Here is a 16524-nt window from a genome sequence, read left to right as displayed (position 1 = left end):
AAAGCAGTTTAAAAATTTTCAAATATTATTAACTTCTTCCTTTTTACGAAACAGGCATGTTCATGGCTCTGATCTGTTTTCAATGATTTGCGAATGATGACGCTATTTGTTTCATGACATAAGTTGACACAGCTGTTGAGTTTAATGACAACTTTTAGTTGAAAATGAATAATTGAATTTGTTGTTGTATCTCCTTGAGCAACACTAACTATAGTTATTAAATGGTACCTATTGCGTATCGATATAAATGTCGCAGCCTAGAAATATTTCAGTCATTTGAACTAATACTTGTAAAAAAATGCTGATCTATTTCCGAATTATTATTGAGGTTGGACTGCGGCCACGGTTGGACGGCGGTAAAGATTCTAGACAAGTAAAGGTTGAGACGCTGAAATTCTTATCAAGATTGTAATCCTTTGTAAAAAAAACCCCTCCACTGCATGTTCCGTCAGTGTTTCATACCACTTGCCTAAACTCGCAGAGTAATATTGTACATATCTAATTAGGGATCAGCTTTAATAGTTAAAACGAGCGATTCTTTGTCACAAATATAATTTATTAATAACAAGTGTTCAGTAGGTTAAATTGTAAATAAATATTATCGTTGTATATAACTTACGTATTTATTGTAACCGCTTTTCAGAGGACGAAATAAAAAACGATTGTGGCAATAAAAAACATTTATTTCTTTTCTCCAAATCGTACATCAGACAACGTGTTTTACGCAGAAATGAATATTCAATACTGTGGTGAGATGTCAGTATTAAAGTTCATTTAAGAAAACAACTTCCTACACAGCTGACTTGTGAAATAAACGTGTGTTCAAATGTTAAAGTAATTCTAATTAGTAATCGTCAGCTGCATACTCCCTCGTGCCGAAACCTCTCGCGTTCCATCACCAAACGAATCATCTGCAGTCGATCATCACCACAAACTGATCAAAAGTCAATTGTAGTCAACACTACGACTGCAGACAACATAGCCACAACACTGGGCAACACATTGCCTTTTATAATATTTTTATATTTCTGGCGACTCGGTAATAATGAAGTCTAAATAATTAAACTGTGATCAGCAGTGTTGACATGGCTTTATGTTTTAAATGTTTTTAGCAATTTTAATTCTTGTACTTTAATATAGTTTAGTTTTCTTCGGCTGGCAACACTGATGACCACAGATTTACATAGATACAGCAATGATATTGTCCAGATTATAACTGTTACACTTAAAATAGTCTGAATACTAAATTCTAATAAAAGAAAGACACTGCATTCATTTTATACTAACTATACCTAAACGGCATTGTATTACTGACATTATGGACATTTCGACAATAAATTGACTCCATATACATATACAAGTGTTATACATGATATAACTGATATGATAATAACATCTTTGGACGAAACAAAGCACATAAAAATATATAATTAAAAAAAATCAAGACACGTAATTAATATATTGCGAAAAGACAAACAAAAAGTACTATTCTACCGTTTTTTTTTTCACATTTTAAAACTACAACATCACATTTTTACAATGTTACTGTATCCATTTTGATTTTAATTCTATTATGGCCGAAACAAAATGGCGAACATTATTTTTGGAAGAAATTAAAACGATTACAAAACACAAATTTGTCAAATTACAGTCATATACGAGTGAATTCAATAAAATAAATAAAAGGAATTGTTGAGATATTCTTGTTGAATGAAATAATTTTATTAATAATTTTATTTCGTGTTCATGGAATAATCAGTATTTTATTAAATTTTGAGCAAATACGAACTATACATCATCTGCCCGCAAAAAATATTCTTCATATTTTACATTCATGGATTTAGTTATTAATTTACAACTATCTACATTATAGAAGATTGACCGTGAATAGTGAGAACAAGCAGATTACCGACAACCTAACCTTACATCAATTGGTATACGTATTTATCTACACTGACCGGTCGATGTGAATTTAACAATATTCTTCAGTTATGCAAATCTAAGGCCAGCTTTTTGAACGCGCAAAAAATATGTGTTTTTTTATTTATACTTTAGTATATGCGATATAAGTATAGTATAAAGTACAGGCGTAGGCAGAAGTGTGATGAGCCACGTGTGTGACGGTGTGGGTAAATGCGACGCAAACAATGTATAACCGGTTTTTATACTTTTTTTTATATATTGACTACTTTTGCCGATACTCCTAGCGGCTGTCACCTGGAATAGTTGAAACAATGAGGTAAGTATATAGTGAGAATATTTTAACAGTAACGAATCACTCGTCTTTTATAAATCCTTATTTTCTTGATAAGTTACACACAGATCCCTTAACTACTGTGAGTAATAAAAGATTTTGGCACGCCCGCTGAATAAGGAACGCTTTAATTTAATTTGAATGATATCTTAAATTATCTTGTACAGTCGAGAAATTAACTTTTTAAGCCTTATTCACTGTCGATTTTTATATTTACATTAATTTCAAATTCATCGCAGTAATTCTTTAATTATTCGATTACTAACATGTTTTCTCTTGTTATACTCACAGTGCGTGCTTACATGGAGAGGTACCCGCGCGCGGCGGAGCGCCTGCGCCCCACCAGGTAGGCCACCAGCACCACCACCACGAGCCCGCCCAGCGCGCAGCCCACCGCGATGGGGACCGCGTCCGGGACGTCGCCGCCGCCGCACTCGCGGGCTGGACACAAACAGACGTGGTTAGACAGGCATGTAACTATACGAACGAGTTGACAGTAAATAGTTTGAAGAACAGATGAGAGGAAGTCATCTCCAAGGTATTTGATTCATTACCTGCTGGTGTGTTACACCAAATAATAATAATATATTCCAGCAGCATCTTTGTATTAATATCCTTAATAAGGAAATCGCTTTTTTAATAAAAAAAAATCGATTGATATTGTAGTTTGTCGATTAAAAGTAATACCATTGGTCCTGTTTGCAGAATATAGGTATTTTATTTTATTTAGTACAGTCTGGCAGGAAATCTAATTGACGTTCGACTACTTGTTCTTACACTCCCATTGAGAAAGACAAAGACAAAATGAGTTCTAAGAAACGAATTTTGCTATAAGCCTACAAGTTGTCTTTGCTTGAAGCTGACAATTACATAGGTATCTCACACGTGCCGGTATCAAGCGACACAGACTTACTACTATCTTAAAATACGTAAACACTTAAAAAACAGACGCCACCAGACAAGCGATAACACAATCGTGATTGTTTTTGGTTATGATATACAACTGTTATACCTAAACTGTTACCACTCAAATTATTTAAATATCAACAAATTGGACTGTCGATGTCGATTATTTTGTTTTCTTTATCGATAACAATAGTCTGCTAATTGTAGGAGGCTATTAAGTACTTGGCCATTATTTACAAACAAATACAAAGATGTTCAACAATCAGCTCAAAAACTATACAAGCAAGTTTAAAAATAAAACCACTTTACTAATTAATAAAAATCAACGACAAAAAGCGTTGATATACAAACCCAAAAATGTCTATAAACCTATATAAAGTCGGTATTAAACTAATTTTGTAAGAATCCTCGTGTTCAAGCTATTTTGCCTTTCAAACTCCAAACTAAGCTTTTGATTTAGGAGCGTTTAAAATCCTTACGAAATCCATGAATTTTTGTTGTTTAGGCTCAACTAAAACCATTTAACTATCAACTCGTATCTGGGGGTGATTCTCAGGAAAAAAAATACACAAGTTAAATATGTCTTTATGTTCGCTAAATGGTTAAAGTAACTGTTTAATTGTATTTATTCTTACTTAATCTATTAATAGCGGTCGAACTGTACGAGCTTAGACACAGAATAAAATCTAATTAAACAATTCGCAGTATTAAAAGTGTGGTTAGGATAATGACATCCTTAATTTGTGTTACTTTTTTCCTGAGAATCACCCGTCTAAGGGTGGAAGTACTCGCTAACTAATAAGGTATAAAACAGAGCTCTTCCTCTCTCCTACCATAATGCTGTGCCCTACGGGGTCCGTAATTCATCATTGTACCTAAAATTACTACCTGTAACTACATTATGGAAGCAATAAAGTATTGAGTATCGAAGGTATTTGTTACTTTTTTCTTGATAATCAGCCATCTAAGAGTGGAAGCTAGTTGTGTACTGACCAGCACTGAACCCGTTGCCGTGCGTGGTGCGGTAGGCCTCCTCCTGCAGGCGCGACAGCGTCAGCACGGCGGCGGTGGACTCGGAGGTCATGTTGAGCTGCGTGGCGGCCGCGCACCGGTACGACGTCGCTAGCGGCGTCTGCCACTCCGCGCCGTGGGACAGCTCGATGGTGTCGTTTGATGCTGTGGATTAATAAAAATAATGATATGTTGAGAATTGATGTATTGAGAAGAGGTAAGCCGAAGAGCCCCCCTCTTCTGGCCTTTGTCCAGCGGTAGGACATTCCGGGCTAGTAAATAATATAACTACTTGATATTTTTAACTGCTTTTAGGAGAAATAATCCATTCCTGGGGAAGAACGACCTTCAGCAACAAAGCACAATATGCTAGGAGAAGACGGCTAGGCTGACAATATGTTAAAAATTAAAAGAGCACTATTTATAGCTAAATCTATTTCTTTCTTTCTTATGATTAAATAACCCAAATACACCAAGACAAGTGTGGAGTCTTAACATTATCAACCAGACAGAAGAGAGTAGACAATAATCTATCAAACATCTTCCAAGAAGATGTAATTGTTTCCCAACACTTCAGTATCAATAAAGCATCCTAATCCATTTGTATACCGTCCTTCACATAAATCAACAGGCTACCCTGAACCACCCACAACTTCAAGTCTCAGAACGGTAGCTAAGCAACGACCGAGCATAATAATAATCTTTATTTTCATCTGCCTAGTCGTACCGATGCGCAGTTACAAGCGTGGTATCGGGTAATCAGGCAGTTAACCCCTGAACTTGACACGTAGCGAGAGATATAATAACACTCATTGTTACTCGCACGTTAATTATGAGTGTACATGGAAGAGAAAGGTCTGTACATTCTGTAATTGGCTATTGTGTGTTAATACTGTGATATAGAGTTGTATGCGAAAATCGTCCTTAATGTCTCGTTAGCAATAAATATTTAAATAGACAGAAAATAGTTCAATATTGTTGAAAATACACTTTGAAGTTAGCCGATGATGCCAGATAGGAGTCTCATTAACAAAAAGAAAAAAAAACCTTAAAACCTCAGGTATTACATAAAAGTTCGACGACCGATCGAAGAGTAGCTCCATGAAGGCATCGACAAAGTATTCACATGATTTCGGAATGAATTGTATAGCAATAAAATTCCTGGCGAATTTACAATTTTGGCCAGATTTTTCCATACTTGACCCGGCAATACTTAAAACTTGTACAGATTCAATGAATTTCACACGTAATATAGTCCTATCCTTTAGCACTAAACAAAGATAAGACCAACCTCCAGTAGTGGAGGGGTAACATAAAGTAGTTTAAATACTTACTGCTGTTAACAAAGTTATCACTCGTGAGGGAGACATTCAGACTCTTGAGGCCGTAGTTCTTGGTGGTGTCGTTCCTGTGGTACACGAGGGTCAGGTTGTTGGGGAGGGTGGAGTTGACGGTGCTCCTCCAACTGAGGGTCAGCCACTGGTCGTCGCCGTTGCAGCTGCCGTTCACGACTGCCGCTGTTGTGGGCACGTTCAGAAGCATGTGCTCGAGGGTTGTGGCTGGAAAGAAGATGGTAAAATTAGTTCGTGATCTATGAAATTTAAAATGCAGTCAGTTTTATGGAGGGCATTTTTTGACGATTGGTTAACCGAGGGTTTTGTTGGTAAATGGTACAAAACAAGACAAATTTTTAAAAACACTTGGGTTTTTTGCAGACGAAACGACACTTAATAGCAAAGCTACACAGCTGACACAGATGATACTTGAGAAAAAAGCATTCAAAAACCTTTCACAAATTACTAATGAGCGTCACGAATTATTCACACCAGAAATATGTCGATTATTTAAAACAGAAACTACGTCAAACACTATAGGTATTAACGATAACAGTTAATATATAATTTAATATGTTTGCCATGAAAGCGTATTTCATATAAAACAGGATAATTAAAAAGTAATTGCGAAACTGTACATTGCAGAGCCACGTGATTCAACTTCAGAATCCTACTATCCTACTTAAACGTGTATGAATGATTGTTTGTTCTTCTTTCACTCAAAAACCACAAAACGGATTTAGATGAAACTTGGTACACTGATAGTTTATAACCAGGATTATCACATGGGAGTTTTCATCCCGATTTTGTTTCCGTGGGATCATTCGATTTGTTGCGGGTACATGGGTAACAGCAGTAATGTTAATATAATCGCAAAGGATATAAAAATACATTCGCTAGTTACTGTTTTTCAGAATATGATTGTTTGACCCAGTATCGCGAACCGCTGTTCATTGTTAGTCGACCTAAATATCACTTACATTGTTAAAATGGCGTTGTAGCTGGAAATTTTCAGTTGAATTAAGAGGAACGTTTTTTTTTTTGTTTTTCTGAACAATAATGTAATTGTGAAAGTGGAGTTTCATTGGGAAGTTGTTAATTCAATTGTAAGCGGTAACGTGTTTTTGCCTTAAAACAAGAAAGAAGTGTAGTATTTAAATTATGTTTGTATAAAAAGAGACATCAAGAATAATGAACTTTTAATATTTTACCTTAAATAATGGAGTATGATGGCCATATGCATTATGCAAAAAAGATTTATGATTAGTGACTTTTTTGAATTTTGGTTTGCCTCTACATTACACTTAACAACCTTATGTAGGATAATGTCAGAGGCGAGTGAACTGGTAGGTAAATAAATGCAGATACTATTAAACTTCAGGGATTCTAAGGGAAACATGAACTTATTTTTATTATCTGGAATTAATGAACCAAATTAATGTTAACAGAATTAGATCAGGTTTTGGCGTTTCTTCTAAAGAATCTTTCATGGGAAGTAATAGGTAATTTAGAATTTAACCAACATCTCAACGAAGGATATGTTAGGCACCTTTGAAATTAATATTTCGTCTTCATGAGTTGCAGGACAAAATGCGTCACAATATTGAGGTGACATTGACGCTGTCTGATTTTGAATTTGAAATACAGCTGTTGAGCGTCGACGTTATTGACTCATTACAAGTCAAACAAAAAACATTGTGTGCAAAATGCAGTAACTCTAGTACATGGTAAGTATGCGGTTATACGCAGTAATTATACCAGTATGTTCAAGTAGACTGTAGTACAGCAACTCGTCATAAACAAATGTGACTCTTGTTTTTCAGAGTTCCGTACTACGATAGAAATCAAAAACAGAACAATATTCTGTTGTCGCTATAACAATAAAAATGGAAGTTAAGAACTGTTTGTACGTTTATAAATTTGATTGGTGATTTTTCTTTATATAAAATATATTTATAATAAACCTTGGTGTCGCTAGTCCTGTTAGCATTACATGTGATAACAAACCATAAATATGCCATATATTTATAAATTATCAAGTCCAGCTCACATTTAGCTGTATTTATTGTTCTACGTAGGTAAGGACTGAAAAAAGACTTCTAATCGAAAGATATTTTAATAAGTTGAAAAATGCATCAAGAAAACTGCTATAAAAATAATCAAAACACACAAACAGTAGCTGAAGGTTAAAATAACCATAAATTAAACGAACAAAAAAATGCAGCATCGAGACGCATCAAAAACTGGTACACAGTCAGACGTTAAGCAACAAAACAAAAAGCGACTTTAATGCTTTAGAATAAAGGCTATTATCTGTGTTCACTGTAAGTACAACCTTAGCGTGCATCAGCCGGCCTCGTGATCACAAATAAAGGTATTGTTGTTATCGAAACGACCTCATGCCGCTCAAATGTACAGCCCTTTGTGAAATAAAATGAAAGCTGGGTATTGATAGAGCATTATAATGTGCCGATAATCGGACTAGTTCGGAAATGTAATGACAGTACAATAAGTCGCAGTGTATTTGTGGCAAATGTCTAACTAATGATTTGTCATTATCATATTATTTAAAAACCAAAGCATAGACCGATTTTAACGCTGACGACCTCCGTAGTCGAGTGGCGTACGTCCCCACCGCTTTCAAGGTGTCGCTAGCTCTGAGGTCCCGGGTTCGATCCCCGGTCGGGTCAATGTAAAAATTCACATTTGTACTTTGTCTCGGGTCTGGGTGTTTGTGGTACCTTTGTTGTATCTGAATTCCATAACACAAGTGCTTTAGCAACTTACTTTAAGTTCAGAACAATGTATGCGATTTTGTCCGGATAGGTAATACAAAATTAAATGACCATGACAATGAATGAATTCCATGGACCAAAAAGACAACTATTTCAGGTAAAAATTGGTTCACCCAGACCTGAGATAGCAATAGCAAGTTCTCAGGTAAGAAACATAAACAGAAAGATAGTCGAAAATCTCCGCTCATTCATATACGGTCGAAATTGGTAACTATAACTAATGATAAACGGTAAAGATAAATGATAACGGTCACGTAAAAATAACGTGGAGTAAAGCGGCGTCTCTTCCTCCGCTGCATGCTTTATAACAGCATGGTGGCTGGCCCCCAGATCAAAACATCACATTACAAACAATATTCAATAATCCGAAGTTTTATCTTACTATAAACTCAATGTGGTATTTTCCATATTTTTATATATAAGGAAATAATGTAATAAAAAACCTCGCCATCACTAACGTTCAAAGAATTTTACAGCTATCGGAAGTACACAACTAGATAGTCAACGTTTCACGGAACTATATATATCCATCACGCAAATGACGTTGATGTAAAATCAATATTTACCGCTCAAAATAAACTAGCAAGCAATGCAAGAGAACGCTTGTCAAACGACTGCCTGTACTATGAGAACTTGAAGTAGAACTGTAACTGTTATTGAAGTGAGATGGTGTTATACAATGCGCGTAGCTTTGTCTCGCTTCGTCGAGGACAGTTGCATTGCTTGATAAGCGACAACGTCTCATGGTAGGAGGTAATGCATGATAGACGTAAAATAGGCTTATGTAACTATTATATTGATCGGAATACTAAACTTAGATCAACAATTTGATGTAATACAAGTACCAATTGCAAAACGACGAGTGTTCGTCTCGTTTTTGTTGAAGCAATCACTTTCATTTCTCTGAACAATGCTGTTGTTTCCTCGACACGCGAGTCAGCAATAAAACTCGTGTTAAATTACTTAAATTGACAATCTGTTAGAGATTTGTAACTTCCGAGTTGACTCATAAGGAAATTTCAAGTGATCACGATTAACAAAGCTCATTTCGTTTACTGTTTAATAAGTGTAGGGTGTTTTAATTTTCATATTGTAAAACACGATAATAGCAAATTAAAACAAATGAAAATGATTGATTTAGGCCCGATTTTTCAATCGTCAGATAACTTTTATCTGAGGAATAAATATGGTCGTTTGACATATTTTCTATACAAAAGCTGTCAAAACGTCAAACATATTCGTCGACTAAAAGTTATCTGGCGATTGAAAAATCGTCCCTTAACTACATAATTTCAAACTTGTTGGTTTTTGTAGGGTATCAGTCACACCGTCTTCAAATTCCATATTCATTTAATACATTTATATGCTACAAATATGTAAACGCATGAATAGGTAATATAAACACGTGTATCGCTAAATACTGTGATATGCCGTTATTATCTGTCGACAACTACGTTTGCTTTTATTTTCCTGACTGTGACTCATTTAACGTGTTTCACTGACGATTTCACTGTGTATATTAGCGACAGTTAATCATACATTGTCCGCTTTTTGAAGTAAACTTATAACGATTGCCATAGAAAGTTCAGTCAGTTTTTCGTAGTTTTTTTTTTCTAAAACCACGTTTCATTTATTGTTTTATAATGTTATGTACTTAAAGTTATATTAGTATATCGCGTGTATATTTATTTACGTCAAAATAAACAGTTAGTTTGGCGTAATAACTAAAGAATAAATCCGTATGTTAAAGCTTCCAGAACCGGGGCCAATGACAATACTCTCCACTCTTTGTTTAATTCGATTTTATAATCAGCTCTTATCAAATTTTACGTCACAGCTTCTATCCCGAAACGTGATAATGATAACTAAATAGCATGGCATTAGTAGGTAATACAAAAAAATACATATTTATATCAAATAATCACTGCTATTCTTGTGTCTCAGACTGATATTACCGTGTGAGCGAGAGAGTACACTATACAACTTATAACAGCGTCTTTTTCCCACAACTGCAAAAATCTAACGTTAAGATTTTGAAGTTATATATATCCCCGCTCATCTAAATTGTAAATACATATCTTCATTAACGGTCGGTCAACCACATTTAAATAAAGACCTATTAATTCCCGACAGTCGTAGGTCTTTATAATAGAATATCCACTATATACGATAAGTTATCAGTTATTATTAACAATAGCGCATTGTGGTACAAATGGGGGCGGAACTAGCTTCAAGTTGTAATCATATTTTTATGGATCAGACTCGTAATTCCGACTAGTAATGCCGCGCTTGTTAGGACTAAATGTCCACATTTACAGATTGTTAAATAATAATCTTGCTAATATAGGGCCAGCTCATGAGCATTTTTTGAGAAGTCGACTTTTGATTATGTTCATTCTTCCTTAATATGGACCAGAAGTCTTGAAAAGAAGTATTCACTGAAAAATATTATGTCAAAAGACTAAATAAAAAATCGAAATGAATTCACATCAGACTACACAGATAGTTGTGGTCACCACGGTCGCGAATTCGATCCCGCGTAGGACAAGCATTTCTGTTATCCACGAAAGCCTATTCTGATTTTTCGTGTCTTTGTGCATATTGTGTCAAAGGTAGGATATCAAATAGTATTTTTTTTAAGGTTGAATAAGAAGGTTGAGATTGATCTCCGTCTCACTATAGTGACTTGCGAGCGTAGACTTATCATTTTCCTTCAATTCTATATCTCAGTGCGATAGTTGCGTGTTTGTTTCAATTTATAAGACGATGATCATCTTACTTGTGTAGTTTAGTGTCAGGTAATTGTAACCATAATATGCATCTGATAACTACCTAACTGCTTACCGTTAACCAATTCTCAGTATTGAAATTTAATATGACTGGACAGTCGCATTTTATTCCGTTGGATTTCCCCTGTATAACCTTTTTAAGAAATTGGTCGCAATATGGTTTCCTCTTAATTAAATAGTTTAGATCACATCACCACATCACATATACCGACAAAAAATAGTATTTGTATTACCTACTTGTTACACATTTTTGGTTTTTGGTCATGACTCCATGGACGTCGGACGTTGTAAAAATTCTATATCCGTTTATAGTCCAAGCTAGACGTAATAAAAATGTTATTATAATATCGGTTTAGCAGGTTATTCAAAAAAGCGTACTAGACAGACAGACAATCTTAAAGGTAGACCGTATAACATATAAGTTTATGAAGTCAGTAAGGGGTTAGAAATCGATAGAATAAGTGCTATAGAAAAGAAGTTTATTTGAAGCGTGTATCAAGGCAAAGTGACTAGGTCCTCGTCAAATAGCTAGACGTAGACAGAGCTAACAAACAAAACAGTTTCACTAGTTAACATCACACGTACGCGACCGCGTTTCATCTGGCACAGTTACCGTAAGACGCGATGCAGAAGTATTACAGAGAATGTTTGATTCAGGACACACTTAACGCATGTGGGAAAACATCAATTGGTAAATAAGATAAAAGTGTTTCTTCTTTTAGCTGGGATGTTATGGAGGTCCTTTTCGATCAGATATCGGTAAAGGAATAGACGTTCCAACTGATCTCGGATAGGACTGGAGATTACAGAAAACTTTAGCACAGACTACAGGTTCTTGTCTTAAAATATCCTCATTCGAAACACCCTTTTAATTCGAAACTACATAATATGCGTATCTGCAACCAATTCCGAAATTTCGTGCCTAAAACATCCCCAAGGCAAGTGACCTCATAAACTTAATGTTTCGCTGCCCACACATAAGCCGAATTATATGTTTTAAGTTTTAACCTTTACATAATTATCCCCAGCCATACGGTAAAACCAACCCGACACAGATTGCACGACAAAATCACATTTCACCGGACGATATGACCGATGACTATAAAAACAACGCGAAAAGGGGGCAGGTTGTTGACATTATGAACTCCAAATACGAGACAAAGATAAAAGATCAAATGATATGTTGGGCCTGTAGACACGACGAGACAGATCCGCAGGCAAATGCTAAGGAATTTAAAATTGTATATAGTAAAAAGTATCGAGGAAAAATGGAACAACTTTAAACTATCCTACCAATGTTATAAACGCGAATGTTTGTATGTTTGTTCCTCATTGACGCAAAAACCACTGAACGGATTAGACGAAACTACACACTGACAGATTTTATGTTGCCGTGGGATCATTTTCGGTTGGTAGTGGTTTTAGTTCTAGTTCTTTATACTCATCATCAATTAAAAATAAACCTAAAATAATACTACTATATTTAAAAACATCATTTGCAAAAACAAACCCACGATAGCCATCTAACATCTAAGACGGTTATATTCACCATTCATTTTCTAACATAATACATAATACATCACACAAGAGGCAAACACACAAACGTTACATTAACTCGAGAACACCATTAACTGATAAAGCCTTAGGAAACGGTTCGGTTTCATTTTCATGGCACTGAGCTCAACAAATAGGACAAAACATAAGAAATCGACTACTTCGCGACTGTTGCTACGCAGAAAACTAAGGTTAGTACAGACATAATTGAGCATAATGGACTTTACTTGGGAAAATAGTGGACAGAATAACATAAATTACTTTTGTTTTCGATATGTTTTATTCTGACTAGAGAACTAGGTTTTAGACGCGGCATCGCTCGTAATCTTTTAGGGCAAAAATCAAGCGTTTTTCGTGAATTGCCAAAGTTTATGACAAATCGGTTCAGCAGTTCAATTAAAGAAGCATAACAAGCAAAAAATCACAAACAAATATGAATAACACTCGTTATTAAGATATTTAAAATCAAGTTACGCGTTTGACAGCAGAATATTAACGACTAAACAGGTACTGAAGTCGAAGTATTATAATCATTGTCTTTCTGCAAATGTTTTGCCGGTCTGTAAGCCTGTACATACAATGCCTCACACTTGTGTTACTTAGCTCGGTAATGCGTCACCTTTCTGAATCATCACGGAGTTATGTCGCAGAGATGTTTTCATCTCACCTTTCGTATTGACACGTACTGAAGCAGCTGAGGGCTTTGGTCCGAATTCTGCATTTACGGTCAATGAATGAATGACAATTGGATTAAATTTGAAATTATTCCTTTTCTCTTAAGCATTTTGCCAACACATAATTGAATATTCATTGTATTGACCGTGAGCGTTCTGCCCGTTCTCTATTTACTTGGCAAAAAATGCAAAAATAGGAATAAATGGAAATTTTGTCCAATTTCCATTAATGCCTCGGCCACTATAAATAGCAGGATCGGGGCCCTGGTACCACGTTACATGCAATATTATTGAAATTGTGTAAGGGAAACGCCACTCTACGATTTGTAGTGCGCTGTCACGTTTCCGCATTTGAAATAATATTACTCTGATGTGGTATGTTGCCTGGTTGAGAAATTTCAGATACCATTTAATCATAACAATTGCGCAAACATATTCAAATTACCAATGATTCATAATATATCCGTATCAGATAGTAATGACTCATTTCTGATCCGGAAATAACATAAAGTTTAAATGCAAAAAAATAGCATGACCTTTTCCGTCCCCTGTTAATCAACTCAAATGATAGCAAAAAGCTAGCAAACTTAGATAAAATACATTATTTGGTAACACTTTAAATTAAAAAAATACTTATTTTAGGAACCTAAGATATTGAACGTTCACAATCGGGTTTCTGACAAAAAATAACTAATGAAGACGTATCCTTTTTAATAATGAAGACCACTTCCTCTCTTAATTGATTTTGCTTACAATATTATGCATATTTTATGTCAAGTTAAAAATCCCTTTTCGACAGTACCCAGAATCTTTATACGGGAATGAAATACCGAATTTCTTGGCACAAAAAAATAAAAATTATCTATTTCTATGAAAAAAATAAAGGTAATTCTAAATCTACACTAATATATCAAGCAGAAGAGTTTGTTTGTTTGTTTGAACGCGCTAATCTCAGGAACTACTGGGCCAAATTGAAAAATTATTTTTGTATTGAATAGACCACTCATCGAGGAAGGCTTTAGGCTATAAACCATCACGCTGCGACTAATAGAAGCGAAGATGGTACAATGGAAAATGGGGAAAATCAGGGCAGGTATAAATCATATCTTATATCTTCTACCCACGGGAACGAAGTCGCGGGGAGCAGCTCGTATTACATAAGTAGCAAAAATCTACAATTTCAATATTAAGCAATTGACATCTCAACAGCGATACTATTTAAAAAAAAAACTATTAGTTTTCGGTTATATCTGCGCAGGCCGATCGGACGTGACCGATAACGGCGTGTGCGCATGTCTACAAGTTCACATTACTAGTAATTGATCTCAGCTCCTGTGGTTTGTTATTCATGAGGTAAAGAGTCACGTTTAAACGTAGTGGTTGTGTAAACATTACTAAGTTTCCTTTGTGGCTTATCATTCCAATTTGTTATCTGTGTTTTAACGCGGAGTTGGAAAGACGAACCGATGGCCTGTCACTTCGTCTTAAAGACTTGCCGACGTGAAGCGAGACGTGCAGCGACGAAGTTAGAGTTGCCAAGTCACTAAGCAATAGCCGTGTAGACTTGTTACTTTGGCGGTACGTTTGGACTTAAAAGCCGGTCTCCCTTCATTAACGAGGTTTTGTGATCAGCATATTAAAGCTGAACAAAAAAATTTTGGCCGGAGACGCGTCAAAAACCCTCTGTCAGTACACTACATTTCAGAAAATATGGCAAAATATTTTAACAAGTACCTAGTCCACATTCTTAATTGCTCAACCAGTATGTAGACCGTTCATGGTTGGTTGAGGGACTCTTTTTGTAACTATGAGAACCTGACCGAAATTACTTAAATCCCTGAACTGGTTTTCCACAACATTATACGTAAAATGTAATTAAGACAAACCTTAACCAAGTTTCCGCGAAGCTAGTAAGTTAAAACCATAACTCCAAGTTATTCACCAGAGTGCGCTACCACAAACTTGGTAGGTTTAAAAAACTTGCTTTACTTAACAACTAGTATTACTGGAACACCTCGGAAACGTCTCGGGCGGAAACTTGTATAGATACGGTTAACTGACGTGATACAAGCTATACACGTTCTACGTACTTAGGTATTTCGTATTTGTATACGATAGTAGCTTTTGCTCGCGGCTTCACCTAAATGTCAGTTATGGCTGCGAAAATACGAACATTCTTTAACGAAGTCGAATAAAAGTAGCCTATCTGGTAATCCTGTGTCAGCTATCTTTACATTAAATTTCATCGAAATCGATTAAGCCGTTTAATCGTGAAGAAGTAACAAACATACACTCATATCACATTTATAATATACGTGTCATGTTTGTTCATGATACGTGCATTCAGAATAAACTCAGCAGATAAAGAACATACTTTGTTGCAAGTTATACGTAAATCAGGGTAATGGTTTAGCTATAAAGAACTTTAACATGGTATAAATAAAGCTCAAATTAAAAACACGGTATAACCAAAATAGACAATGAAGGGTCAAAAATAAGCTACTATTTTAGGTGTCATATTGGACAGTTATTTAAGTATTGCAACGTCAACGCCGCGTTGGTCCAAGTGTTGCACCAAAAAAACAAATGCTTTCCAATTTTGGCTACAACATCCATTGATGTAGATATGGGAAACGATGTTTTTGTACATATTTGCCTTCTATGAGTTCCTAGATTAATGATCAAATTTTCTGAACCTTAAGATCTTTTAATGACGTGAGGTCAACCCAAAGACAACAACCAAACTGACACATACTTTCCCATTTACAATTTTAGTGTTGAAAATTACATAAAGATAAAAAGGTAAATCTTAAACTTTATTAAGATACCTTATTTAGACCTTAATAATAATCACTAGACATAATCGCTTAAATACCATGAACCTGCATTATTTCTACAACTGAATAATATAGTAGACTTACAATACCGTTGTGTTTGGCACGCAACTGTAGACGCACATGTTTTATAAGCGCCATTGACTGATATGGGCGGGGGGCGTCCACAGTGCGTCATCTCATACTCAATTGTACTTTAAACTGAGTTATTTACGTACATATTTCCCTAGAATCGAATGAAAATTAATTTAATATGAAATAAACACTGGATATGGACCGATAGGCGTCACAAGTAAAGTTATACTTAAAAGAATCCAACCCGTCTCAAACTAAGCAATGTTTGCAACACCCACATACGGAACAAATAATCGTG

General features: G+C 35.4%; 1 protein-coding gene across 2 annotated transcripts in view; it reads right to left on the bottom strand.

Moving 5' to 3' along the window:
* Positions 1 to 665: 665 nt before the first annotated feature.
* LOC113501292 (lysosome-associated membrane glycoprotein 1-like) overlaps positions 666 to 16524 on the bottom strand; it is a 40216-nt gene continuing 24357 nt past the window's right edge. Inside the window, exons 3-6 of one of the 2 annotated variants that reach the window (XM_026882399.1) lie at positions 5506 to 5730; positions 4154 to 4336; positions 2544 to 2695; positions 666 to 2217 (exon numbers count right to left, since the gene is read on the bottom strand). In XM_026882399.1, the coding sequence (XP_026738200.1) occupies positions 2553 to 2695; positions 4154 to 4336; positions 5506 to 5730 (551 nt within the window). In that variant the 3' untranslated portion in view covers positions 666 to 2217; positions 2544 to 2552. The remainder of the gene's footprint in view (positions 2218 to 2543; positions 2696 to 4153; positions 4337 to 5505; positions 5731 to 16524) is intronic. The other variant, XM_026882400.1, reaches the window with a different exon arrangement.

The sequence above is a fragment of the Trichoplusia ni genome, chromosome 15 (assembly GCF_003590095.1).
Source record: "Trichoplusia ni isolate ovarian cell line Hi5 chromosome 15, tn1, whole genome shotgun sequence".
Taxonomy (NCBI): domain Eukaryota; kingdom Metazoa; phylum Arthropoda; class Insecta; order Lepidoptera; family Noctuidae; genus Trichoplusia; species Trichoplusia ni.
Note: the sequence above shows the minus strand (reverse complement) of the source record. Positions and strands in the feature narration are given on the sequence as shown.